Raw genomic sequence first — 26,614 nt, forward strand, 5'->3', positions numbered from 1 at the left:
AAAAGATAAATAAATAAAGGTGCTAATTGGCGAGAGCTGCAATCCTATTGTTTATGCAAAAAATAATTACAGTGCTGGAGCTAATTGCCGTTGATCACATGACGGAGTGAAGGAAAAACAGTAATCATGTGACACGGGAAAAGACGTAGAGAAATAATGGCTAGAGGTATCAGTGCACATTTCTGAGGGATGAGTCGACTCTCAGGCAAATATCTGATGCTAGTAGTGCAGTTAATATTATGGGTCAGATTCTTGCCATCTGCTGTAAAAGATTTCTACACAGATGCAGTTGTCTCAGGAGAAATCGTGCTGATGAAAGATCAATGAAGATGTATGCAACTGTGACGGGGCGAGCCTCTCCCGCACTAGACTAGAAGGGGTTAACTCGACTCTGAGGGCAAAGGAGGCCACACCCCCTGTAGCCTGCTGGGCATGCTCCAGCTGCGCTGGGATAAAAGAGGGCTACACGGGGCAGCTTGGGCATACAGCCGGAGGGGAAGGAGCTCAGTTATGGGCTCCAGATCAGATACCGCTGCAGCAATAGCAGATCCTGCAGTAGCCACTGTCACCACCACAGCAGCCCCAGGAGCAGCAGACCCTGCAGCGGCCATCACCACCACCGCTGCTGCAGCAGCTCCAGGAGCAGCAGCCCCTGCCACCGCCGCTGCAGCAGCAGCCCCGGGAGCAGCAGACCCTGCAGCGGCCATCACCACCACCGCCACTGCAGCAGCCCCAGGAGCCAGCAGACCCTGCAGAGGCCATCGCCACCACTGCCGCAGCAGCTCTAGGAGCAGCAGCCCCTGCAACAGCCACCACCACCACCACCACTGCTGCAGCAGCTCCAGAAGCAGCAGACCCTGCAACAGCCACCACCACCGCCGCAGCAGCTCTAGGAGCAGCAGCCCCTGCAACAGCCACCACCACCGCCGCTGCAGCAGCAGCCCAGGAGCAGCAGCAACCGCAGCAGCTGCAGTGACAGCCCCGGCTCGGGAAGACCCCTACGATGCCCCAACTCACTGAGCCAGGCCCCAAGACCAGAACAATACCCAGAGATGGTACGAAGGAGCCCAGGGAGGGGGACTGACCTCCAGGAGCTCAGTGCTCTTTGGGTGGAATCCCCGCTGAGCAGGCAGCGTATGCTATTGCTGCCAACAAGGTCCTGGGCTGGGACCCAGTGGAGAGGGAGGGCCCGAGTCCCCCTACTGCCCCCACCCCACAGCAACCCAGCTCCAGGCTCCTGGGGAGGCCTATCAGGGAACCAGGCCTCCAAGGTCGTCTGTACCCTGGGGGAGGGGAGCTGTGTTTGTGACTAGGCTGCAAAGGCCGTATTTACCCTAATAGGGATGGACTAGATTTGTGACTAGGCCCAAGAGGCTGTATTGACCCTAATAGGGGGTGAATTGGACTAGTGACTAGGCCGCAAAGGCCATATTGATCCTAATAGGGGTGCATTATACTGATGATTAGGCCTAAGCAGCAGTATTGACCCTAATAGGGGGTGAATCCAATTTGGAAACAAAGCCTGACATTAGGGGCTGTACTTTACGGAGAATTACTAGGGGTGCCCCAGGCACTAGGAAACCCCATGACAGCAACCCTTTTTCTCTCCTTCATTGCAGCCCCAGAAAGAGGGGTGTACACAAGGAGCAGGGCTAAGGGATGATTGGCTTAGTGGCCAGTGTTCTCAGGCTAGGTTTAGACTACACCCTTTTATCAGAAAAAGCAGAGAGCCATTTGCGTAGCTTTTTCCAATTGCTTTTGCGGAAGAGGTTTTTCCGCCATTTCGTCCCATCTAGACGGGGCCAAATGGTGGAAAAGCCTCCTCTTTCGGCGGAGCTCTTATTCCTCGTAGAACAAGATATACAGAGCTCCCCAAAAGAGAGAGCTCTTCCAGAAAAAAAAGCGAAAGAGCAAACGCATTCCTTGGATGCAGCGGAGTTTTTCTCAGATCTGGTATCCTGGAAAAACCCACCAGTCTAGATGTACCCCCAATCTAGCCAATCTGGGCTTCTGAGAAATCTACAAGCAGCCCAAGGAAGGCTCTGTGTGTGGTGGTGTTTTTTGGTTATGTTGTTTAGAAATGGGCCTAAACCCAAACTTTATTTAGAGTGAGAATTCAAACTCAAATTGCCATGCTTGTATATACAGGCAGTTCCCGGGTTATGTACAAGATAGGGACTATAGGTTTGTTCTTAAGTTGAATTTGTATGTAAGTCAGAACTGGTACATATTGTAGGGGAAACTCGAGCCAAACATTTCTCCAGAGCTCAGTTTTATTCTCCCACACCTTGCTTCCCTCAGGGTATGTCTACACTACCCTCCTAGTTCGAAGTAGGAGGGTAATGTATGCATACCGCACTTGCTAATGAAGCCCGGGATTTGAATTTCCCGGGCTTCATTAGCATAAGCGGGGAGCTGCCATTTTTAAATCCCCGCTGCTTCGAACCCCGTGTAGCGCGGCTACACGGGGCTCGAACTAGGTAGTTCGGACTAGGGTGCCTATTCCGAACTACCGGTACACCTTGTTTCACGAGGAGTAACGGTAGTTCGGAATAGGACCCTAGTCCGAACTACCTAGTTCGAGCCCCGTGTAGCCGCGCTACACGGGGTTCGAAGCAGCGGGGATTTAAAAATGGCGGCTCCCCTCTTATGCTAATGAAGCCCGGGAAATTCAAATCCCGGGCTTCATTAGCAAGTGCGGTATGCATACATTACCCCGCTAGTTCGAACTAGCGGGGTAGTGTAGACATACCCTCTGTCCTTTATTCTCAAGCTGAGGTGTCTGCTGAGAAAAGCTGCTCCACGTCTCCCTGGCCTGCTGGGGGGGGAGGGGGGCGCTAGCTTCGTGTCTCCCTCGTCTGCTTGGGGGAAGCAGCTAGTGCGGGGTTGCCTCACCCCGTTTGTAAGTAGGGATCCGATGTAAGTCGGATCCATGTAACCCGGGGACTGCCTGTATACTTTAGAGTGTGTCTATCTGCAAGCTCATTTGTTCCTAAACAGTAAGAGCTGGGGCCACCAAATTCAGTAGGCAGCTTCCTCTTCTCCTAGCAAGGTCAGGATTTGATTGTGCCAGGACAACCGGAAGCCTGGGAAAAGGAAAGCTTTCCATAACATGAAGAGGGAGGATCTGCTGTTCGAAGGGATGTGATCTAAGAGTTGCCACTGGGGGCAGTGAGCCCACAGTGGAGAGCTATCCTGCAGTGTCCATGGGGGGCAGCCGTACCACCAACAGCATGGCTAGCAGGGCTGAGGCTCATCTGGCCTGCCAGCATACTGAGAGAGAGAAAAGGCCTGTGCCACATGGGACCCCCTACTCTGTGGCCCGTCTCATTCCTAACCCTCACTCTTGCACCTCCCCAGCCTGCTGAACTACCCCCACATCTCAAGGTCCTGCCCTGACTCCTGCACTCCTCACATTGCCAGCCCCCTGCCTTGAAGGATCTGGGCAATGCATGCCAGGTAAGCCTACTAGTATTTGGTAAGTGCAAACACTGAGAAAGAAGAGGAATTATTTGGGGAGTGGTCATGAGGAATAGGTCAGTTGGTGGCTGGGACTGGAAGGGAGAGGAAAGAGTGGGAGGTGGTGAGGCTCTCCAGGCTAGGGGACGTGGGAGAGATCCTACACAGGCAGGAAACAGACAGAGAACCCCGAGGTAAGGGTGAAAGGGAAGGGGCTATGTGGGAATTGGCCCAGGGAATAGCAGGAACAGTTACTGCAAGAAGCAGCATGTGGCTGCTATTTGTAGGGTCTCTGGTTTGGGACCCAGAGTGGCAGGCCTGGGTCCTCCCACTGCAACTGGGGAAGTAGTTTAAGCCCCAAGAAGGGGATAAGATGTATTTGGAAACACAAGCAGAAGGATAGAATTTAAAGGCAAACACCTCCAGAGCTCTATACCAGGACTGAGACAGACTTAACACTAGCCTGGAAGGGGCAAAGAGCAACGTGACAGGATTGTGAATGGGAGAATTTATCCTGAGTATCAGCTAAATCTTTCTCACAGTGAGAAAACTCCATCCCTGGGGACATTTGAAACTAGCCTGGAGGAAGCACTAGATGACGTGCTGTAAGAAGATGGGCAAGACAACCAAAGAGCTTTCTTCCATTGGTAGTTTCTGTACATTCCATCTTTTGGGGATATATTTGGATCATTTCCTAATCTGCATGGCAGTTATCCAGTAATGCCCAATCCTGTGAGATGTGCTGAAGTCCATGAGATTTGAGGGAGGTGTTCAAATTGCAAGAGTTAGGTTATATTTTTATATGTGACTGTATTTTTCCTAGGGGTAACCACTAAAATAGGTCATTTTCCTACTTGGCTGATGTTAGGCTTATGTCCTGAGTGCTTCTGGCATTGCATAGCAATATGAGCAAAACCCTAAACATGTTCTTTTTGTATGTGCATCCTGGAGGTATTGATTCAGCCTTGGTTATGTATAAATCAGACACTGAAACTAAATGAGATCTACAGATGCAATAAAAAATAACTTCTCTGGGATAATTCAGTGATGCTGGGTCCATCTACCCTGGAGGAAATTAACAAATGGCAGCAGTCTGAGGTTTGATCTAACATGATGTGGGTTACATAGTTTGCAATTGCAGTTGTTGTCCCATGGTCATCAGTCCTTAGTGATTTGCAGTTCACCCCAAGAGATAGGAATAGGAGCCGACATAATGGACTCATGGTCTGCCTAGTCCAGTATCCTGTCTCTGACATAGGCTAGCACCAGATGTAAAAACAGAGATGCAAGAAATGCTGCAATAGGCAGATAGAAAATATTTGCTTCATGAATGTTTCCTCCTACTCCCAAATCAAGATTGCTTTTAAACCCTACAAAATGAGCTTTTATCTCCCTTTCAATGCTCCTTTTGTTCACTGTAGCTATTATAAATCTAGATGTCCTTCTTATTCCTATAAATATCTAATTCTTCTTTGCATCTGGCTAAATGTGTGTGTGTGTGTGTGTGTGTGTGTGTGTGTTTGCGTGTGCACATGCTTTTGTGCCTTTGTGTTTATGTTGCCGGAAAATTATGGCTGAAGCAGTCAAAGCAGTGACATTCCATTGGATTTGTCAATACGGGATGCAGCCATTATACAAATATGTAAAATTAAGAGAGAGAGAATAGTAGCAACAGCTCATCCAGCCAGCATGAACCCTGCATATGCTTCATCTGTGCTACACCAACTTTTTGTGATGTTACTTATTTCCTTTTTCTCTACTTTCTTTTGACTATATTCTGCCCCATATGACTGAAACTAAGGCTGAATCTAGACTACACTGCTTTTCCGGGAAATTTTTCAAAAAAAAAACAGACTCACTCTTTCGCTGTCCCTGTAAACCTTGTTTGAAGAGGAATAAGGGACATGTCGAAAAAGCACATTTTTCTGAAATCTGGCACTGTGTAGATGCACCAAATTTCAGAAAAGCCTCTTTTGACAGTAAAGCAGAAAAAGATATGCAATTTGCGTACCTCAAATTGCATTTCATTTTCCAACTTATCCTTGCAGTGTAGACCTAGCCAAAGACTGTATATCCATTCAGGATCCTATCCTGTAACTCTCCTAATTCCCTAAGTAGTCTCTGTCTGTGCTGATATATTTAGTTGCAGTATAATTTTAAACTGCTCTATGTCACTCCTTGCTGTTTGGAGACACAAGCTGGGTGGACTCAATGGTAAACAAAAGAGACAAAGCTGGGACTCTAATAATATGCAAGCCTATTTGATTGGCTGCAATTTTAGCTGTGTTCTATAATAAATGGCTCTTCTTTAAGAAAGTCTGTAGCACTGTATAGAATATTAGCCTAGTAAATAGACCCACAGAAAGCAGTGGATAGGAATTACTCATACCATTAGGGGTTTACAAGATTATTAGCATTGGGATACATGGGTATAATGCTAGAGTAGGAAATAAGTGGAGTTATTTCAGATTTACACCCATATATCAGAGGGCAGAATTAGCCCTTTAGGATACGTCTACACTAGCTCATTAGTTCAAGCTAGGTAGGGTAATGAGGGCAAGCTGAGTTGCAAATGAAGCCCTATGCGACACGGAGGTAGGAATGAAAAGTAATGGTAGTTCGAATTAGGATCTTTAATTCAAACTACCTACTCCGTAGGTAACCGTGTAACCGTGGGCACGGAGTTCGGACTAAGGGGGATTTAAAAATGGCGGCGCCCGGGAACATGCAAATGAAGCCCGGGATATTTAAATCCCAGGCTTCATTTGCAACTCCGCTTGCCCTCATTACCCTACCTAGCTTGAACTAACGAGCTAGTGTAGACGTACTCTTAGATTGCAAACTCTTCAGTACAGGAACTTGACTTAATCCACAGACCCTCTCACAGTGGTGCCTTTCCTGAGAGCCTTTCCATTAACTCCCATTGGTACAAATCTGACAGGAGCCTCGGTCAATATAAGTTTACTGAACGTTTTGGGCACTGAACATAATAGAATAATTACCAAAATAATTACAACCGGTAACACAAAACAACCAGCCTTTCAAAGTTTGGAGCAAACTTTTTAATTTTTTCTTCCATCCAAAAACGTCATCTATGGTGACATTTCTGAACAAGCTTCAGTTATTCTGAAAAGCTTTTTACATACACTCCAGTATAAATATTCTGACAGGAAAAAAATAATAATTCCCAAACCCAACCACTCATGCTCACATTTGGAGGGATGCATAACATGGCATGCATCGCTGAGACTGGATGTTCCTTGCTTCTCACGGAGACTATGACTAGGTGTGGCATGCAGTATCAGACACCTCGGGACCAGGCTGGTTGTTTGTATAGACAGGGTCACCACCAGCTGGGGAAGGAGAATGGCTCTAACACTAGCACTTTGAGATGAGATGGTCAACATAAGAATTCACAGATGCCTCCAGAAATGGGTGGAAGAGGAAGCTGGTGCCCTGCAGGGAGAGAGAACATCATAGTACCTATAGCCTAATTCCATTGACAGCATCTCTGATTGCAGCTTACTGCACCGTGTCTTTGTCTTAGGTTTTAATACAGTTTAAGCTTGAACTGCATTTTTTGAGAATGCTGCCAGAAGGAACCGCACAGCCAAGCAGTTGGGTAACAGCATGTCCCATGGGGTTGGTGTTGGTAGCACTACCTTGTGTGACATAAAGCCATGCAGAGCCAAGTTCATTGTGCATTTCAGGACTTCACCATGGAAGGCTAAACATGGGACAGGTGCTGGCTTAGCCAATATATTACAGGGGTGTAAATTGACTGAGGATGCATCTACACTGCACCCTTAGCAAATTGCGTAGCTTATTTCAAGTTCATTTTGAAATAGCTTATTTCATAATTTAATTTCAAAATAAACCACATTCCAACACGTCCCTTAACCCTTGTGGAATGAGGTTTACAGGGACATTGGAATAGTGAGCCCATGACATTTCAAAATAACGGGCTTGCTCAAAAGACACAGAATAGCTATTTTGGAATACTGGAATATCCGGAAATAGCGCCGCAGTGTAGATGTACCCTGGGAGAACTAAGCTTACTTTCATCTACAGTACAGCAGCTGTGGGTCAAACCTGGCTGTAGGAATGTCCCATCCTAGCACATTTCAAATGCCACACTCAGCACTCACTGCTTAGTTTCACCTACTTACTTTGTCCTTATAATAATACATTGGTTGTCTTGGGGGAGAGGGGGTTCCACACTAGAGATCCGAGTTGTTTTTAATCCAATTTGATTTTTAAATAAAATTACAGTACGCACAGAAACAAAAGATGCAGAATACCGCAAGGATTCACAGAACTCATAATCAAGTACTTAGTAACAATATATATATATATATATATTAAGCTTTAGATTAAAAAATATATTTCTGAGTTTTTATATATTCATACTATAGGATGCAAGGGACGTTAATGCATTTGGGCACACAGTGATTCACAGTGCTTTGCCCTTTACTATAATGCCTGCTCTAACATTATAATGTTTCCTTTTTAGAAGAAGGCAGCTAGATTAGACTATTTTTTTCTTTTTCTTTTTTTAAATTTAGAAAGCTGGATGCAGCGCTGCAGCTGAACTGCTCCTCTGTCTGCACGAAGATCTCCTGGCACAATTCTCTTCTGTTAGGATGGAGCAATATCATAGTGTTCTGGGTGTTTAGATGATCTTGTTTTCCAGGGCTGCAATCCTTTTTGTCACAGCTTCCAGTGAGCAAGAGTTAAGGAATAAAGGTAGCAATGCACTTCATGCATCAAAGTTAGTGGAGATACCCCAATGTATGTCTGCTGAGGATCTGGCCAGTTACAAAAATCAAGTCAGTGGTTTTATCACCTGAAAAGTCATCGTTCATTCCAAGGAAAACAATGGCCAACCACCGTACATTTGCTATCAAAGCAAGAGTGAAACACATAACAATGTGTATGTGTTTTGAGGTGATGATCTTGGAAGATGAGCTTGTGGGGAGAGAAGATTTTCTTTATTTTAGATTCTCATAAAATTCTCAATCCCTTGTAACCTTTTTGTGCCTCCTGTGGGGGTTGTGAAGCAGAGACTGAAAAACATCGATATAGTCTGACGTCCTGTATAACATCAGCCATAGAATTTCACCAATGATACCTTTAGAGGAGGGGATATACTATGTGACACTCAGGGCGGGGCTGGTAACTTGAGGCTGAACTATAGCATCTCACGTAGAAAGACATCCAGTTCCAGTGGAAAGTGATGGGGAATCTACCTTATCCCTCAGCCCTGGCCTACTCTAGGGAGTTATCATATATATAGTAGCCCAGTGTCTGTGAGTCTCAGCTGGGCCCCGGCGGGGGAGCAAGCGGCGGCAAGTGGCTGTTTGGGGTCTGCTCAGCTGGGCCCCGGCTAGTGTTGCCAGGTAGACCCCGCTAAAAAAATGGACACACTTGTCTGGGGGGAGGGGGAAACCAGCCGGGAGGGGGGCATGGCTGGCCGGAAGGGGGCGGGAAGCAGAGCTGGGGGGAATCGGGGGCTGTGGGGCTGGAGAGGAGGATGGAAGGGCCCGGAGGAAGGCGGGTGGGAAGCAGGGCTGGCGGGGGGGAGTGTCTGGGGGCCGTGGGGTTGGCTGGCAGGAAGAGGGGGCGGGAAGCAGAGCTGGCAGGGGATCGGGGCCGGGGGGCTGGACGGGAGGAGGGGGGGACAGAGGAAGGGGGGCGGGAAGCAGACCTGGCGAGGGGGTAGGGGGGTGCAGTAGGAGGAGAGAGAGAGAGAGATGGAGCAAGAGAGCTCAGGAGAGAAGACCTGAAAATCTCGTCTTATGATGGGCTAATTGGCTAGTCATACATATAGTAGCCCAGTGTCGGAGAGTCTGTAACGCTGAAACGCTGGCTGTTCCCTCTGCGGGGCGCTGTTGCCTGAAATGCCTGGGCTGCATGGGGAGTCCAGAGCCCAAATGGCTGCTTGAGCTGCTTGCTCCCCCGCCACTTCTGCGCCGCTCAGCCGGGCCGCCACGGGGGAGCAAGCACAGCAAGCGGCCGTTTGGGCTCCCCCGTGGCGGCCCGGCTGAGTGATGCAGAAGACAGCTGAGCGCCACGGCGGGAGGCGAAGGGTGGTGGGGTGGTGTCATGCAGCATGACAGTAGCTCCAGACCTCGCCCCCTGGCTGTGAACGTCACCGCCCCGTCCCCCTTTGCCTCCCGCCGTGGCGCTCGGCTGACTTCTGCACCGCTCAGCCGGGCCGCCATGTGGGAGCAAGTGGTGAAAGCGACCATTTGGGCTCCACGCTCCCCATGCAGCACGGACTGTTTGGGCTCTGTGGTCACCCGAGTGAGAGGCAGGAGGGGGAGGAGAAGAGAAAGAGAGAGGCAGGAGGCAGAGGAGAGCTGAGAGGGGGAGAGGCAGTAGGAGGAGAAGAGAGAGAGAGACGGAGCGAGAGACCGGAGGCTCAGGAGAGAAGACCGACGTGGAGGAGAGACCTAAAAATCCCGTCTTATGACGGGCTAATTGGCTATTTTTGAAATAACAAGCGGAGCATCCACACTACCAAGCCCGTTATTTCAGAATAAAGGGCTGGTTATTTCAAAATAATAGCTCCTGATTTCCACAAGGAAGAACACATTTTTTGAAATAGTTATTTCAAAAATAATTATTTTGAAATAGCGGTAGTGTGGACGCTTCACTGCTGCTATTTTGAAATAACTACTCCCCAGAATCATTCAGAGTAATTACTCCCCCATACTTCCTGGGGCTCTACATCGAGGTAGCACATCCACATTAAGGGAGCATGCCTCAGATTAATTTCAAGGCTTCCCTGTAGTGTGGACATGCCATTTTTAAATTGTTATTTTGGGAGTTATTTCGAAATAAGTTATTTCAAAATAATGTCCTAGTGTAGACATGCCCTCAGTGAGTTCACACAGTGGTTTATCAATTACCCTTACTATTAAAAAGTTGTGACTTATTTCCATCTGGAATTTCTCCAACTTCTACGTCCAGCCACTGTTTCTCGTTCTACCCTTGTCTGCTAAATTGAAGGTCTGTCTATGATGAAATACAATTCTCCTGTTCTCACTGAAGTGAACTGGAGTTTTGCCATCAACTCAGTAGGAACAGGCACCAATTGCATACTGAAAGCAGCATCTCTTTGTGATGACACACTTGTAGATTTGTACTTAGTATGCACCTTTCAGCAGGGCCTCTCATGAGCAATGTGGTCTGCCCACACCTCTTCTCTTACTTTCTTTTCTTTTCTCTACTCTTGGGTGCTCTTTTATTTACCCGCTAAGAGAGCCTCCCTCCTCTGGCATGGCAGGAAGTCTTAGTCCTACTTCAGGTCCCTCCTCAAAACTCCCTTTGACTGTCCAGCCTTCCATGACTAATTCCCATTCCACTCCCCACTGCTCCTGCTCTCATGGGCATGTGCAACAAAACATGCCTTGTGTGCATGGGGAAAACTCCCCATCTTAGCCCTACAGCTGCCACCATAATGTCTTTCAAATCCCTCCTGAAAACTTCTCTTTGCTGTGGTGCTTGCACACCACTGTTGTTTGTCATTGTTCGGCAAGTGCCATCCTGTTTGTCTGTCTTGTTCTCCTGCCATGTCCTGTCTGCCTTGCAGGCGCTGCCTTCTTTGTGAATAGAATCCCCATACAGAATGTGTTGTAGTAGAAAGCAGCATTGGACCTATAGCTCATCTCTTTAATTTGAAACAGGTTTCTTGGGACAACGTGCAGTCTAGGGGGCTCTGCAAGGAAGGATGAGCTCAGTCAGTCCGCAGACAGCCTAGACCATGGGTGGACAAACTCAGGCCCTGAGGCCGGATGTGGGCCACCAAGCCTTTCTCTCCGACCCACCCAGCTGATTAGCAGAGGTGAATACTTACAGCTGGCAGCCTGTCTTCAGCTGCCCCTCCCCTCCTCTCAATTCTCCTGCTACCTGTGGAGCGGAGAGGGGAGAGCTGAAGTGTTCCTCTGCCCTGTACCCCATCGCTGCAGCACAGGGGTGAGGGAGAGGGAGACACACAGTGGAGCTGCTCCAATCTGAAGTGTGGATGGTAAGTGACCCGGAAGAGTGCAAAGCTGGATGGTGGAGACAATGGAACAGGGCAGATTTCCCTTAAAGAGACAGTGCCTGGCCTCTCAGAAACTTACCAAGCATCAGCCAGCACACACACTCCCTATCTCATTGTCACTCACCCCGTCTGTGACACACTGTACCTGTGCCACACGCACAGTCACTGTTGCACATATACACACACACACACACACACTGACACGCACAATCAATCTGCAGCACAAATTCTATCTCTTTCACACTCACACTCTCTTTGTTTCTCCCTGTAGATTCCAGCCCCACCCCTTCTGCTTGAGGCCCCACCCTTTCTGGGGGCCTAAAACCGGCCGGTGACCACATACCAAAATTTGTGAAGTGGCCCCCCCCTCTGTGAAAATGATTGCCCTCCCCTGGCCTAGAGCAAGGTGGTTTGAACTGTGCCACTCTGCTTTTAGGGAGCAGCTTGCTTTGTCTCTCTCTGTTTTGGGATTCTTGTGTGTCTGTTGCAGCCTTCTGGCAAGAATACTTTATGTTTTTGTCTAACTTCTCTGTATACATGCAATGGATCTTTATACAGCACCCAAATCTCCTGACTCCTACTCCGGTTTCTTGACCAATGCACTAATATGTCTCTCTGGTTGGAAATTCTGGCTAATCTGTACTCTCCAGAAAATGGAACCCAATATTGTGAAAATAAGTTGCTTCAAAGGATATGTTTTCTTGTTAATGACTTTATGAGGTTCTCTACTTTTGTCTGGAACTTCACAATGGCTTTACATTCACATGGGTCCTCCTCTGTAAACAAGAACAAAGGCAATGATGAATCAGCCATCAGACAGAGCAAGAAAAGAATATATCAAAATCTAAACTATGTGGCAAATGAGATAAAGTGAAAACCTTTTCTCCCGCCAGAGGTCTTGGGAAAACGAATACATCATTCATCTAGGTTCTCTGAATGGCTATTGCTGAGTTTAACCTTAAACTAACTAGTCACACATGTCATTGTGTGTGACTCTCTAGGTAGACCAAGCTCGGTGTATTAGCCACATTTTTATTACATTAATGATTTAACTAGGACTTTTAAAATCCTTGTTACACAGAAATGGCTTTTCTGATTTTCTGCAAAAAAAAAAAAAATCTGTAGGGTTCTACTTATTCATGTCTCGACCATTCCCTGAAATTTTGGAATTGACCACATGTTGTTTTCAAAAGGGATTGTATTACAGACAAACGGAAATGAGTGTGGCACCTGGCTTCTCCCAGCCAATTAAAAGACCTAAATCAGGTACGTGACTAGAGCACAGGCCTTTGTGTCATTCCGGCGGCAAAAGGGCTGAGAGAGCAAGTTTAACTGGCCAGGGATGGAGACTCCTAGAGAAATTCCTGGATGGTGGAGTTCAGGAAGGCTGTGAGGTGTTAATGAATTTCTGCTTTAAAAGGATGCTGTGACTTTTGACTGAAAAACACTAGGGCAGAAGTACGAAGTATTCTGATTTGGGCAGACTAACATTTTTTCTATCAAAACATTTTGACTCCACCCCCACCAAAAACAGAGAACTCAAAAAATCACATACCTCCCCAAAAACCAACCAACCCACAAGCACCCACCATCTTTTAGAGAAAACCTTTTAGGTGTGTTCTCCCCCTACTTCCGAGCTCACTGTTTTCCATCTGCAATCTCTACAACTATAAACATCTTCTTGCTCTCTCCCCTACTCACCCACACAGATTTTTGTCTGCAATTTCTTCCCAATTTGGTTGATGGTTTTGAAATCAGCAGTGTAGAAGTAGTGCTCTGCCACTGGCTCTGAGGCAATTTCCCTTAATTCATCTTCAACTGCATTGCCCACTCCTACGGCAAACATCTTAAAGCCTGAAAGCAAGGAGGAATGTCAGTCCCACTGCCACCGGCTCATTAGAACAGCAACAAGAACCCAGCCAGCTTGTACATCTTGCTTGGCTTTTGGCACACGATGTGCTGCATACAAACCAGGGCACCCGCCCTGCACAAAGCCATGGACCAAATGCTCAAAGATGGGCACTTGAGAACAGTAACATCATTTGCATGTGGAGTTATTGTGTTTTAACTCCCTCAGCTGCAGGGACTCATGGAACGGTTGCTGCTATGGCTGTTTAATGCAAAGCATGCACCTAACAGGGAGCTATCTCTTTAAGAGACCCCTGTGCGGAAGGTAGGAGTGAGCTGAGTGTTACTGTTTCTGGGCAGATTTAGAGCTCCACACCCAGACACTTCTGGAGTTTGTGTGGTAGTTCGGGGTCCTAGGCCATGAGCAAGCAGGCAGGGCAGTTGCTTTTCTAAGGGCCTTATGCCCTGTGTGAGCTGGCAGAAGCTGAGCCAGGAAGAGGATTGCTGTTCCGCACTATGCAGCAGGCCGTGACGATGTTCACCCGCTATCAGGGCACATGGGCAGTGTTAATTGGAGCAAGGGGAAACTGGGAGGAAAAATAACTTCCTCTGTGTCAGCTAGATGTAGGGTTACCAGGTGTCTGGCTTTGAACCGGACAGTCCAGTATTTGAGTTTTCTGTTTGGGAAACAAATTGAGAAAATATCAATGTCCAGTATGTTCTAAATGCGATGGAATGTCGATTGTCATCTAATGTCAAGTGTGTCCGGTATTGTTGTTGGAACATCTGGCATCCCTAACCGGATGATTTGATTGCTGTTTGGATTTTTAGCCAAACTGTTTGAGTTCGCGTCTTAGTCAGTGGGATTCTTACTGTCAGTTTCTGTATTTTCTTATAACGGGGTTTTCAATTTTGCAACTCACAAATAAAACTGAAGGGGACAAAGGTTTGAAATTGTTGAAAAGTTTCATTTCAACTTTTTTCAAATGAAAAATTCAGGTTTTCTTGTTCAAAATTACTTTTGATTTTGACATTTAAACTAATGATAGAAAAAAGCAATAGTCAAATATTTAAAAGGTTAAAATAGAAACATGTTTTCATTGATCCAAATTGAGTTTTTTATCTCAAAAAAATTTCAATTTTGTTTGATTTTTGTTCCAGTTTTGGAGGGGGGAAATTTTTATGAAATCTCAAAAGTTTTGCAGGCATGGAAAACTAGTTTTGACCAGCGGTACATTAATGGGAGTTTTGCCATTGACTTCAATAGGGCCAAGATTTATCCCCTGGGACACTGGCCTGAACTCCGAACATATATAGATTGAAGCACTGCTAACATTCCCCAGCTGTGTTTCCTTAGTTCCTTTGGATTAAATCAAACTCAATATTTAAACTTTCAATAGGGCATCTAAATAGAGCATCTCCTGGAATGCTTTCAGAGTACAACAACAAGCAGCTGTTGCATTTTCCCAATAAGAAACATGATCACTCGACAGTTGGTAAAAGAAAAAACAAACAAAGCAACAGATAATGATGATAAAATAGAATTTGGGGCCTGTAAGATACATTGTTTTGGTGAGATTTATATATACCCGCCAAACACACTCTGTGCCAGCATCCCACAAATCCTGCCAACATGCTTCGCTAGTGCCAGTTATCATGCTGTCTTGCTGGATCTGTGGCTGTGTCTAGACTGCAGGCTTCTTTGAAAGAGGCTCTTTCGAAAGCATCTTTCGAAAGAGCCTCTTTCGAAAGATCGCGTCTAGACTGCAGGCGGATCTTTCGATAGAGGAAATCCGCTTTTTCGAAAGAGAGCACCCAGCGAGTCTGGATGCTCTCTTTCGAAGACGGCCTCTTTACATTGAAGAACGCCTTCCTTCGAAAGAGGAACTTTCGAAGGAAGGCGTTCTTCCTCGTGAAACGAGGTTTACCGCCATCGAAAGAAAAGCCGCGTTCTTTCGAAATAATTTCGAAAGAACGCGGCTTGAGTCTGGATGCAGGGGAAGTTCTTTCGAAAAAAGGGTACTTTTTTCGAAAGAACCCCTGAGTGTGGACACGGCCTGTATTATTAGGCACCAGCCCTCACTCAGGTCCCATGGTTGAGACCAAAGATTAAAAGAGGTGAAGCATTAACAACTCATCAGCATATCCCCAAGGGCATTAACAACTCATCAGCATATCCCCAAGGGCCACAATAAAGGGATACAAGGAACTGGAGCAGCAAGAGTTCAGCAAAAGGGGGCAGCTCACAACAGATTTATGTTTCAAGGCCTTTAAAGTATCTTTCCAATGGAAACTGGCAGCTGTAATGTGTCGCCTGCTCACCTCCCTTCTATGTTCCTGAGGAGCTGTTATTGTCTGGTCTCTAATGGGTATTGGCATGGTGCACAGGTGGATGAAATTCATGTGAGAAGGGCCAGCATAAGGTCTGTGCATCCCTCAAGTGCCATTTAGGGTACGTCTAGACTACAGGCTTTTGTCGACAGATACTGTCAACAAAACTTCTGTCGACAAAGAGCGTCTACACTACATTCAGTTCTGTCGACAAAGCAAGCTGCTTTGTCGACATGGTAGTGTAGACGCAAAGGACAGTTTACATGCAATAACACCTTCGGTCGACAGAAACTCTGTCAACAAAAGGCGTTATGCCTCGTAAAATGAGGTTTACCAGCGTCGACAAAACTGCTGAGTTCTGTCGACGTTATGTCGACAGAACTCAGCGGTAGTGTAGACGCTGGTATAGTTTTGTCGACAAAAGTCCACTTTTGTCAACAAAACTCTGTAGTCTAGACACACCCTTAAGGCCCTTTTTTGAGGGTGCTTGTTCCTTGTGCAGATGTGAATTTCACCCATTGGTTTGTGATTGGACAGCTGGGTCTTGTGAGGGGACGCGATGGGGTAGGAAGACCTTCCCTAGGCCTTACTCCTCCTTTATGCAGGCATCTAGGACAATGTGCTACTTAATCTCTGGTGTGGTATCTCTGATACTTTAAAAAAAATCTGAGTTGTCAATGCTGCCGTGCGTAAGACATTTCCTGTGGTTTCCTTTTCATGCCCATTGGCTATAGTGGGTCACACCAATGGTTCAGCTAGCCCAGCATTCTGTCTTTGACACAAGGTCAGTGCCAGATGACTCAGAGGGAATGGACAGAGCAGGGCAATTCTGAGTTACCGATCCACTGTCATGCAATCCCAGCTTCTGGCCATTGGAAACCCAGGACACCCACAGCATGGAATCGCATCCCCTCGTCAGCTAAGCTAATGGCGATTGCTGGTCCCTCTCCTCCATGAACCTTGTGCATCCTCGGGGATGAGGGGGGCTGAAAGGTGGTTTAGGGCATTAAGCAGAGTGTGTCCTTGCCCCCAGAGCCATCACTGGGTGAGAACAGAATAGGTGAGGAAGTGGGATCGTCACGAGACAGCAGGAAACCCAACCAATCTAACAAACCAACATATGAAAGGCCATCGCTGCAGAGGATTGCTCACATGTCTAGCGATATGATGCCCTTGGAGTAAAGGCCAAACCATAGAATTTCCATCCTCCCCATGAAATGGAGGTTAGCTAGCTCTGCAGCAAATTCCTTTCCCAACAGATGCACAGAGTCACACCCTCACATCAGCATGTCCACCAATATGCCCCATGACGTTATCACAGGTACTCAGACTTGTGCCGAGGAAGGGTGTAGCCTGCAGAGCTTAGTTTAACTGTGCATCAGCACGGAGTACTGATAGCAAGAGAGGGAAGAGTTCGCCACCGAAAAGGGTCAAAGAACATAACCTCTGTCATGTGGGTGCCAAATGGCTACTTTGCTGATAGCTGCAGAAAGAGGCCACTGACGGTGTGGAAGAAAACAAGCCTTCACTCTGCGTTTGTATGCAACAAGTAGCCAGAGGCAGTTTATTTGAACAATATTGCAAAAGAAGCCTGATTTGGACGAGGACGGGGGGGGGACCCTCCCAGGCAGATCTTCGAAATACAAACAGTTATGAAGCAGCTTAAATACTAGGCAACAATGGCTAGACAATTATCTCTTAGTTCCTCCCAGATGCTACCTTATCATCAAGGTTCTCACTGGAGTCAGCTTTCCGTCCTTATCTCTGTACGGAGCGAGAGGCGAAGGCAGCGTCTTACTACAGCTCTCGCATTGTCAAGAATCACAATTAGCCTGACTCTTGCTCTCTTGCTAACAAGATTAAGATGGCTGCATAAAAATCCCCTTATCCCCATTTCCTGCTTCCACAACTGACTTAGAATAGAGATAGAGGAGGAGGCTTACAAAGAGATTGTGGAAATTAGCTGTCCAGTTCCCACTGAAAGCCAAAGTTCCTTTGAAAATCCCTCTTGACCATATAAGGGGCCCTCTAAGTCAGCACTGAAGCACATGGGAGAAGGGAGATTGAAGCAATGTAGACCAAGGTTTTGCCCTACTGATGCCCATGTTATCTGGTGAATGTAGGACATCAGTTTCTGACACTGCCAGTCAGCATCCAACACAGACCAGTACTTGACCCAAAGGAAAAGCAATGTCACTGAATTCTGGAGCCTACCTTGATCCTTGGCTTTCTTGGCAGCATCACTGATGTAGTCTTGTGACCGCCCATCTGTGAAGACAATGCCCACTTTGGAGACACCGGGCCTTGCTCCACTGGAGAGTGAAAAAGAATTGTCAACGAGGTACTGGAGTGCTTGGCCTGTCATGGTTCCTTTCTCCATGTAGGACATATTTTTCACTGCTGCCTTGATGTCCTTTTTGTTGTTGTACCGTCCTAGTGGGAACTCCTGCCTGACAGAGCTGGAGTACTGGACCAGGCCCACGTGGGCATTTTTATCGGAGACATCCAGTGAATCCACAATCTGGTTGATGAACTTCTTCACCAGCTCAAAGTTCTCAGGCCGCACACTCTTGGAGCCATCAATTAGGAAAACGAGATCAGTAGCAGATCCACCACTGCAGGCTGAGGAGAAACGAGAACAGGGCAAAGGGGGAAAGTGAGAAATTCAGCTTCCAATTAACTAGAGAGAGAGAAAACAAAACCCAGTACGGCTTTATTCATAATAATTCATCACCATGGTAAATCTCAAAAAGCATGGAACCTCCCTGCAAAAATAGCACCAGTCAGATAAATATCTACCAAGTTCCTTATGCAGTTCTGGCTGGCTACTAAGTTTATGTCACTGCTGGTGATTTTATTGTGCCACTAAAGCTTTTAATAACCATGTGATATCTAGTAATGTTGCAGCATTGCTTGGTAATCATATAATAATAAAAGTTAATAATAAAAAATAGCTTTTTGAAATGGGATAATTATTTTTCACAAGACTGTTTAATATTATTTCAAAATTTCCCATGAACATTTTTCATTTAAAAAACATTTTTTTCAGTTTGTGAAAACTTTCCATTTAAAATTTTGGTTTTTAATTAAAAATAACTTTTCAAAAATTGAGAAGTCCTGTGGTACCTTATAGACTAACAGATTTATTGGAGCATAAGCTTTTCATGGGTCTTTGCCCATGAAAGCTTATGCTCCAATAAATCTGTTAGGGTAGGTCTACACTAGCCCCCTAGTTCGATTTAGGGAGGCTAATGAGGGCAACCGAAATTGCAAATGAAGCGCGGGATTTAAATATCCCGTGCTTCATTAGCATGTTCCCTGCCGGTCGTCATTTTAGAAATTGACTAGCCCGAAGTAACTGCCCACGTCTACACGCAGCAGTGAAACAGGATTCTTATTTAAAGCCCTAAATTGAATTAGCTGGTAAACCTCATTGCAGGAGGAATAACAGCTAATGCGATTTAGGGCTTTAATTTGGAATCCCGTTTCACTGCCGCGTGTAGACGCGGGCAGTTACTTCGGGCTAGTCAATTTCTAAAATTGGTGACTGGCCGGGAACATGCTAATGAAGCATGGGATATTTAAATCCCGCGCTTCATTTACAATTTCGGTCGCCCTCATTGGCCTCCCTAGATCGAACTAGGGGGCTAGTGTAGACATACCTTTAGTCTATAAGGTGCCACAGGACTTCTAGTTGTTTATGAAGATTCGGCCGGTACGGCTCTGATACTTTTCAAAAATCCAAATTCAAATTATTTTACTGGAAACCAAAAACTTGTTCTGAAAAAATCTGGTTGGTTTTTTTTGGGGGGGGCGGATTGGTTGGGTTTTTTGGGGGAGTTGGTTTGGTTTTTAATAACAAACATTTATTTAAAGGAACTTTTGTTCATTTTTGACAAAAATTCATTTTTCCTACAAAAAAGGTTTGACAAAAAATTCTGCCCAACTCCCACAACAACAGCAAAGCTTTTCATCGATGGATACACAGGGCCTTTCATCTTGGGATCTCTGTGCACAGTCAACACAGTAATTGGTTGAACCTCCACAGTAAGCTATAGAATGCAATTGTCTCACTCTCAGGACCCATTGCTATTTATCCTTTCCACAGGGGCTGGGAGGGGGGTGTATTGGGCACTGGGGAAAGGATGGGGTAGGAGCATGTGTGATGGGCATTGGTCTAATCTGCGAATTGCTGTCATGGGACCATTCCAAACCTCAACTCATAAAACGCACTGTTTGTGAGGGAGTGATTAGAGAGCGATTACAGAGGCAGGAAGGAGCATAATTTCTGGAGCCATATTCTTTCCCTTCGTGGGTGTGTCCAGCAGCGTGAATGTTTACAAGGGTGGGTTTCAGCTCTGGGTTCATTCTTCAGTTCTGCCACCAACTCAGTTTTTGTTTCGCTTGAGTGAGTTCACGTCAGACTCAGTGTGCCTCTTGTTCCGACTGGCAGTGACCTGTCTGTGGATTAACAGGGATCACTGAACAGAGCACACACCGGAAATCTCAGAGCCATGAAGTCACTGGACACTGACACAGTGAGTGATGGTTAATCCCTTTTGTTGACTGACTGGCTGTAATCTGCTGTCATATAACTGGTGTTGGTCACTTTGGCTCCAACAGGAAGCTGACCCAGTGGTTCTCTTCTTACTTGCATTGGCAGATAATTTTACGCACCTCACCTTGGTCAACCTGGCATGGGCTGGGGTAGGTGTGGAGTGGCAGGAGATGGAAGGGGGCTGTACAGGCAAGACAGTTCAGGAGCCTCTGGTAGGCACACTGCAGGGCATGGCAGAAGTCCTGAGAGACGCTGTCCATATGGTAGTGTCTTCAAAGGTGCCCAAGGGATGTATGCCCCCAAATCCCATTTGAATTTCATTGGGATAGTTTGTGCTGTTTCTGTCCAATGCCACCAGCAAGGCTGGCTGGGATGGGCATTCTCTTCCTCAGATAAAGGAGTAGGAAGTGCTGCTAAGCCTCTTCCTGTTGGGACTTTGTTGCCTCAGTGCGTGTCACATCCTCCTGCTGCTTACCCCTCTGGTTTCCCGATCCTGCATGGTGCCTCAGATCGTGCCTCAGACTCCGTGCACAGCACAGCAGCTGGCTAACTTCAGAGATGAGGCAATCGAGCCCTATTGAAGCATCCACCTCCTGTTCCTCCCAGCGCCCCCTCTGGATCTGTCTTCATTTGGGCCTGGGGCTCTTCTGGGGCTCAGACCCACTGATCGACGGGGCCTGTGTTTTATCTACCTCTGCCTGGAGGTGGTTGGGGGCCTTCCAGGAAAGTGTTTTTCTTAGGGGAGAGCTACCCATGGAATTGAAGGCCCCCCTATTTCACTCTGCTTTTAGCATCTTCTTTTCTGAGCAGGGCACGCCTGGGACAGCTCACCAGCAAAACTCCCCAGTCCCCTGCCATATCACTGCATAGCCATATTCAGCTCAGGGGGGACAAATGGTATTTACCGCTACAAGTTTTCCCATCATTGTTCAATGTGAAGCCTTCTTTGCAAGCACAGGTGTATGAGCCAGGTGTGCTGACACAGATCTGCTGACAGTCGTGGTCTCCAGTGGCACAGAGGTCTGACACTTCTGTAAGAAAAGATATAGAATAAAAATATGTTGAAGGGGAAAGTGTCAAGGCTGCTTTGGCCAAAGACGGCACTGGATGCATGTTCCTCCACCTGCCTGCGTAGCCTGTATAATAAGCACGTGCTTCAATGCTCTCCCCTTCTGTAAACTTGAGTTGAACTAACAATAGGGTGGTTCACTCAACGATTGTCTGTTCTTTTCATTTCTTCTGAAGCACCTGGCATTGGCCACTGTTGGAAGACGGGTTCCTGGGCAAGGTGGATCATAGGTCTGACCTAGTATGGCCACTCTGATGTTCTTTTTTGCTGCAAAATCTAAAAGCACCCAGGGACGTATGAGTTATAATCATGATTTTTCCGATGGGTCAACTGTGGCATACAGTGACTTGCCCAAGGTCATATAATTCAATGGCGGAGCCAGAAACATGTCTCCAGAGTCCCAGTGTAATACCCTAGCTATGGGGGAACTTGTTCTCCAATATCCAGAGCAGCAAATCACAATTTACTTCACTGTTTAATGGTATTCAGTGAGAATTTTGTAACTTTTGTTATTCTTTGAATTGATCATGATCAACTGTCACTAGCCAACATTCATGGTTCCAGCAGGGTGTAAATAATCAGATAAATTACATGGGATGCTTTCTGTTCTAGGGTTATTAAAGTTCATTTTGCGGTGTTACTTGCACATTCAGCTTTAAATTTGCTGTCTGCAATCACAAGTGCTAGCAGAACTCAACGGGGCCTGAGCAAACAAAAAGGAATTGAAGTCAGTGGGCATGTCTATTACTCACCAACTGTGAAAATCAATCCTTGGGTGCAGGAATGTTGGTCGAAAGCCAGCACAAAGGTATCGCAAATCTGATAGCAGCCAATTCATTTGCAAATCAAGTGAGTATTTCTAGGAAATGCCAGTATGTTGCCTGGCTTTGCCACCACCCCAGTGTTTGGTTCACAGCCCATTAAAGTCAATGGGAGACTTTTCATATGGGGAGCGGGAGAGAAATAGAGGTGGAGTACAAATATAAGAAAGTTCAAGAATTTTGATTGTTCCAAACAAAGCACTGTTAACTCCTAGCATCTATAAGCAACCCTACAGCCAGCGAGTTAGCACATCTGCATGTAGAGACGGTGAAATTCAACCCTAGACAGAGGATTCAGACAAGAAGGGTGAACCATTTAAATCCCATTGAAGTCCTCATAATAGGTCCTACATTGCATTGGCCATATGGTAGGGTTCAAAAAAGAGCTAATTAAATTCATGGAGGTTGGGTCCATCAACTGCTGTTAGCCAGGATGGGCAGGAGTGGTGTCGCTGGCCTCTGTGTGTCAGAAGCTGAGAATGGGCAACAGGGGAGGGATCACTTGCTGATTCCCTGTTCTGTTCATTCCCTCCGGGGCACCTGGCATTGGCCACTGACAGAAGACAGGACACTGGGCAAGATGGAATTTTGGTCTCACCCAGTCTGGCCGTTCCTATGTTCTTAGTAGTGTGAATCGTCTGCAAACTCCTATTTACACCGACAGGTAGCACTTGTGACAGCTGGGGACTGTGCCTTTATGGGCTGAACTTCCCAGGCAGGGGGTCCGAGGGAGGTGCTGCAAAGCTCTTCTTGTCATGCACAGTGGGTTGGGCTTGGACTCAGAGTAAAGGAGATCTCTGGCAAGCTCTCAGGCCCAGGTCCTCAAAGGCATTTAGACTTCTGACTGCCATTGATTTTATTGGAAGCTGGGAGCCAAAATACCTTCAAGGGTTTAGTTCAGAGTGACCACCAAAGACAGCAACACGTAACCCCATGCCAGAGCATCACTGTTTCAAAATAGCTACAATAATACTCACTTCTTGTGTCATCTAAACACACCTGGGCTACGTCTACACTGGCCCCTTCTTCGGAATAGCCATGCTAATTTAGAACTTTGGAATAGGGAAATGCGCGGGGGATTTAAATATCCCCCGCGGGATTTAAATAAACATGGCCGCCGCTTTTTTTCTGGCTTGGGGAAAAGCCGGAAAAGAGCGTCCAGACTGGCGCGATCCTCCGGAATAAAGCTTGAAAGTAGGAATAAGAGATCCTCCGGAATAGGGCTTTATTCCAGAGGATCGCCCCAGTCTGGATGCTCTTTTCCGGCTTTTCCCCAAGCCGGAAAAAAAGCGGCGGCCATGTTTATTTAAATCCCGCGGGGGATATTTAAATCCCCCGTGCATTTCCCTATTCCAAAGTTCTAAATTAGCATGGCTATTCCGAAGAAGGGGCCAGTGTAGACATAGCCCTGGGGTCTCACACGCCCTTCCTTCAAGGCACAGATGTGTGGCAATGGTTTGGGAAAGGTATGACATGATAAAGAGTCGATGAAGGAGACACACACACACACATATATATATACACATGCCAGATGGTCCAAGACTGATTACACTGCATCTTTACCTCAAAATATACTACACAATTTGTGCTACACAAATTGAGTAGCTTCTTTCAAGGTAATTTCAAAATAAAGTGTTATTCTGACAAATCCCTTAACCCTCGTGGAAATATATTTCGAAATAGCGGGCGTGTTTAAAGATGTGGAATAGCTATTTCAGGATACTTCCAGTATCCCGAAATAGCGCCGCTGTCTAGACGTAGCCTAACAGTCAGTCTCTCTACTGAAACTGTGTGAGGGTAGCTAAGAGCAGCATGATGGCCAGTCTGTGCCAAGTGGGGTCAATGCTTAGTCTAGAGGAGGAGGGTATCTTTTAATCACATGCAGGTGCACATTTTGAAGCCAGGGAAGTGATACATCTTCACACACCAAGGGAGTGGGCATCCAGATGGAACCTTGAGGGTGAGGGCCCCACTGAAGTCAAAGAAAGTTTCTAAGTGAACTGAAAATTTCATCCTAAGAGTAGAGGATTCTTTAAAAAAATAAATAGCTGAGAGAGGTAATAAAACACCCACAGTTACATTAAATACCATTTAAAAATGGAAGGGATGTGAAGCTCCTGGTTCCTAAAGCTCATAACTGGGGATTAGGAAGAGTTTTCCTTGATGGGGTGATTATTCAATTATCCCCTCATCAATACCTTCCACCTTCCTCTGAAGCAGTTGGTAATGGCCACTGTTGGGTACAACACTGGGTTACGTGGACTCCTGTTCTGATTTACTCTGGTAATTATGTTTCACATGTGCTGGGTACTCTCTGTTTACCGAGGAAGTTCTGCCCCCGATCCTCTTCCTGCTCCTTTACGACTTACCACAGAAGGCCTCTTGAAACTTCGTGGTCATCTTCTCAATGACGCTATAACTCTCTACATAGTCCACGTGCTCATCCAGAGGCTCACTGGCCATTTGCCGAAGAGTGTTCATGTCCACTCGACCCACCCCGATGGCAAACAGTTCAATGCCTAGGGATCTCGCCCTCGCGGATACATCCTTCACGCCATCTTGGGGGCGTCCATCTGTTACAATGATTGCCACCTGAGGAAAAGAGGGGAGGGGGAACAAGAGAAGAGAGGATGGACTGTCTCACTGCAATCCAGCATAGTAGTTTTCTACAATGTAGATGTGAACATAGAGAAAATTGGCTCAATAACGAATTTTTTCATATCCGTGGAGTACCCCAGTACAAAATGGAACATGATTCCCTTTCCCTGCAACACACCAGAATGCCAGCATATTCCATTGGGTGTGCCACCAGTGTCTAATTCTGGGCAGTAGGAGCTAAACTGACAGGCTGTGTCTACATTGGCACCCCTTTCCGGAAAAGGGATGCTAATGTAGACTTCGGAATTGCAAATTCCACGGGGGATTTAAATATCCCCCGCGGCATTTGCATGAACATGGCTGCCGCTTTGTAATTCCTACTTTCAAGTAGGAATAAGAGATCCTCCAGAAAAGGGCTTATTTTCCGGAGAATCACGTCTAGACTGGTGCTTTTCTCCGGCTTATCCCCAAGCCGGAAAAAAGCGGCAGCCTTGTAAATGCAAATACCGAGGGGGATATTTAAATCCCCCGTGGAATATGCAATTCCGAAGTCTACATTAGCATCCCTTTTCCAGAAAGGGGTGCCAATGTAGACACAGCCACATTGTCTTAAATGCTTTAAACAGAGGATGTCCGGATGATACTAAGGTTACGTCTAGACTGCAGGTTCCTTTCGGAAGAAGCTTTTCTGGAAGAGATCTTCTGAAAAAACGTCTTCCAAAAGACAGCGTCCTCACTGCCAAAGCGCATCAAAAAATCGATCTGCTTTTTCGAAAGAGTGTCCACACTGAATGAACACTCTCTCGCATTTCAGTGATTATTATGGACAGAGTGGCCACCAGGGCACCTGTGCTTTTTCCTCTTTCCTCTTATTTCAAGAGAACTCCCTCTTCCCCATTCACACATGCCTCTTTGTGAAAGAGCACTTTTGGAAAAAGGCTTCTTCCTTGTAGAAAGAGGTTCACCGACGCTGGAAAAAACCCCTCTGTTCTTTCAATTTTTTTTTTAAGGAATGCAATTGCAGTGTGGACGAAAGTGACGTTTTTTTCAGAAAAACTGCCATTTTTCCAAAAAAAGCTGTGTAGTGTAAACATAGCCGGAATGTAAGGAAACCAGAGTAATGCAGCGTGTTAAGAAGGTTTTCTTTAACACTGGCTCAAACTCAACAGTCATTGGTCAAATTAAATTCCTTCTGAAGTCATGGGAGTTTTGAATAGCTACTGGCTGGAGGAGGGAGCTGGCCCAATAAATGTGCCTTTAATTCAGGGGTGGGGAACCTGGCCCAGGGGCCAAACGCTGCCCCGGGCTTGCCCAGATCTGGCCTTTGAGGCTCTGGGCTCCCTTCTCCAGCATTGGAGAGCATCGGGGAGCCTGTGCTGGTGCTCCAGCCCCACCTCCTGCAATCTCCCCATAGGGCTGGAACACACAAAATCTATCAGCCTGGGGCCCCCGTAGGCTCTGCAGTGTGAGGGGAAAGTGGAGAATGTTTTTCTCCTTTTCAGTAGGGAGCTATGTCAGTGAGGTCTTTTTGCTTCTTACTTGTGTGATTTTTCTGTGGGTCAGCAGTCTTTGACCCAGAAAAGGTTCTCTGCCCCTGTTCCATCTGAGGGTATCAAAGAACTCTGCAAATATTAATTGATTATTTTGATCTCCATTTTACAGATGGGAAAACCAAGGCACAGAGGGTATGTCTACACAACAGCACTAATTCGAACTAACTTAATTCGAATTAGTTAATTCGAACTAAGCTAATTCGAACTAGTGCATCTAGACCTAAAAACTAGTTCGAATTAGCATTTTGCTAATTCGAACTAGCATGTCCACATTGAGTGGACCCTGAACCGAAGTTAAAGCTGGCCGGAACCAGTGCCGGCAGGGCA

General features: G+C 46.5%; 1 protein-coding gene and 1 long non-coding RNA gene across 2 annotated transcripts in view; one reads left to right on the forward strand and one right to left on the reverse strand.

Annotated features, from left to right (window-relative positions):
* The first annotated feature begins 509 nt into the window (after positions 1 to 509).
* LOC142819942 (uncharacterized) lies at positions 510 to 4,959 on the forward strand. The gene is made up of 3 exons (XR_012897625.2): positions 510 to 1,055; positions 3,361 to 3,459; positions 4,002 to 4,959. It is a non-coding gene; the product is annotated as an uncharacterized LOC142819942 (long non-coding RNA).
* Positions 4,960 to 6,512: 1,553 nt separating this feature from the next.
* Positions 6,513 to 26,614, reverse strand: part of MATN1 (matrilin 1) — a 47,452-nt gene continuing 27,350 nt past the window's right edge. Inside the window, exons 3-8 of the mRNA XM_006134553.5 lie at positions 24,506 to 24,728; positions 21,152 to 21,277; positions 17,903 to 18,310; positions 13,211 to 13,363; positions 12,205 to 12,285; positions 6,513 to 8,181 (exon numbers count right to left, since the gene is read on the reverse strand). Coding sequence (XP_006134615.1) covers positions 8,132 to 8,181; positions 12,205 to 12,285; positions 13,211 to 13,363; positions 17,903 to 18,310; positions 21,152 to 21,277; positions 24,506 to 24,728 — 1,041 coding nt within the window. The 3' untranslated portion in view covers positions 6,513 to 8,131. The remainder of the gene's footprint in view (positions 8,182 to 12,204; positions 12,286 to 13,210; positions 13,364 to 17,902; positions 18,311 to 21,151; positions 21,278 to 24,505; positions 24,729 to 26,614) is intronic.

The sequence above is a fragment of the Pelodiscus sinensis genome, chromosome 26 (genome assembly GCF_052426305.1).
Source record: "Pelodiscus sinensis isolate ZL-2025 chromosome 26, ASM5242630v1, whole genome shotgun sequence".
NCBI lineage: Eukaryota > Metazoa > Chordata > Testudines > Trionychidae > Pelodiscus > Pelodiscus sinensis.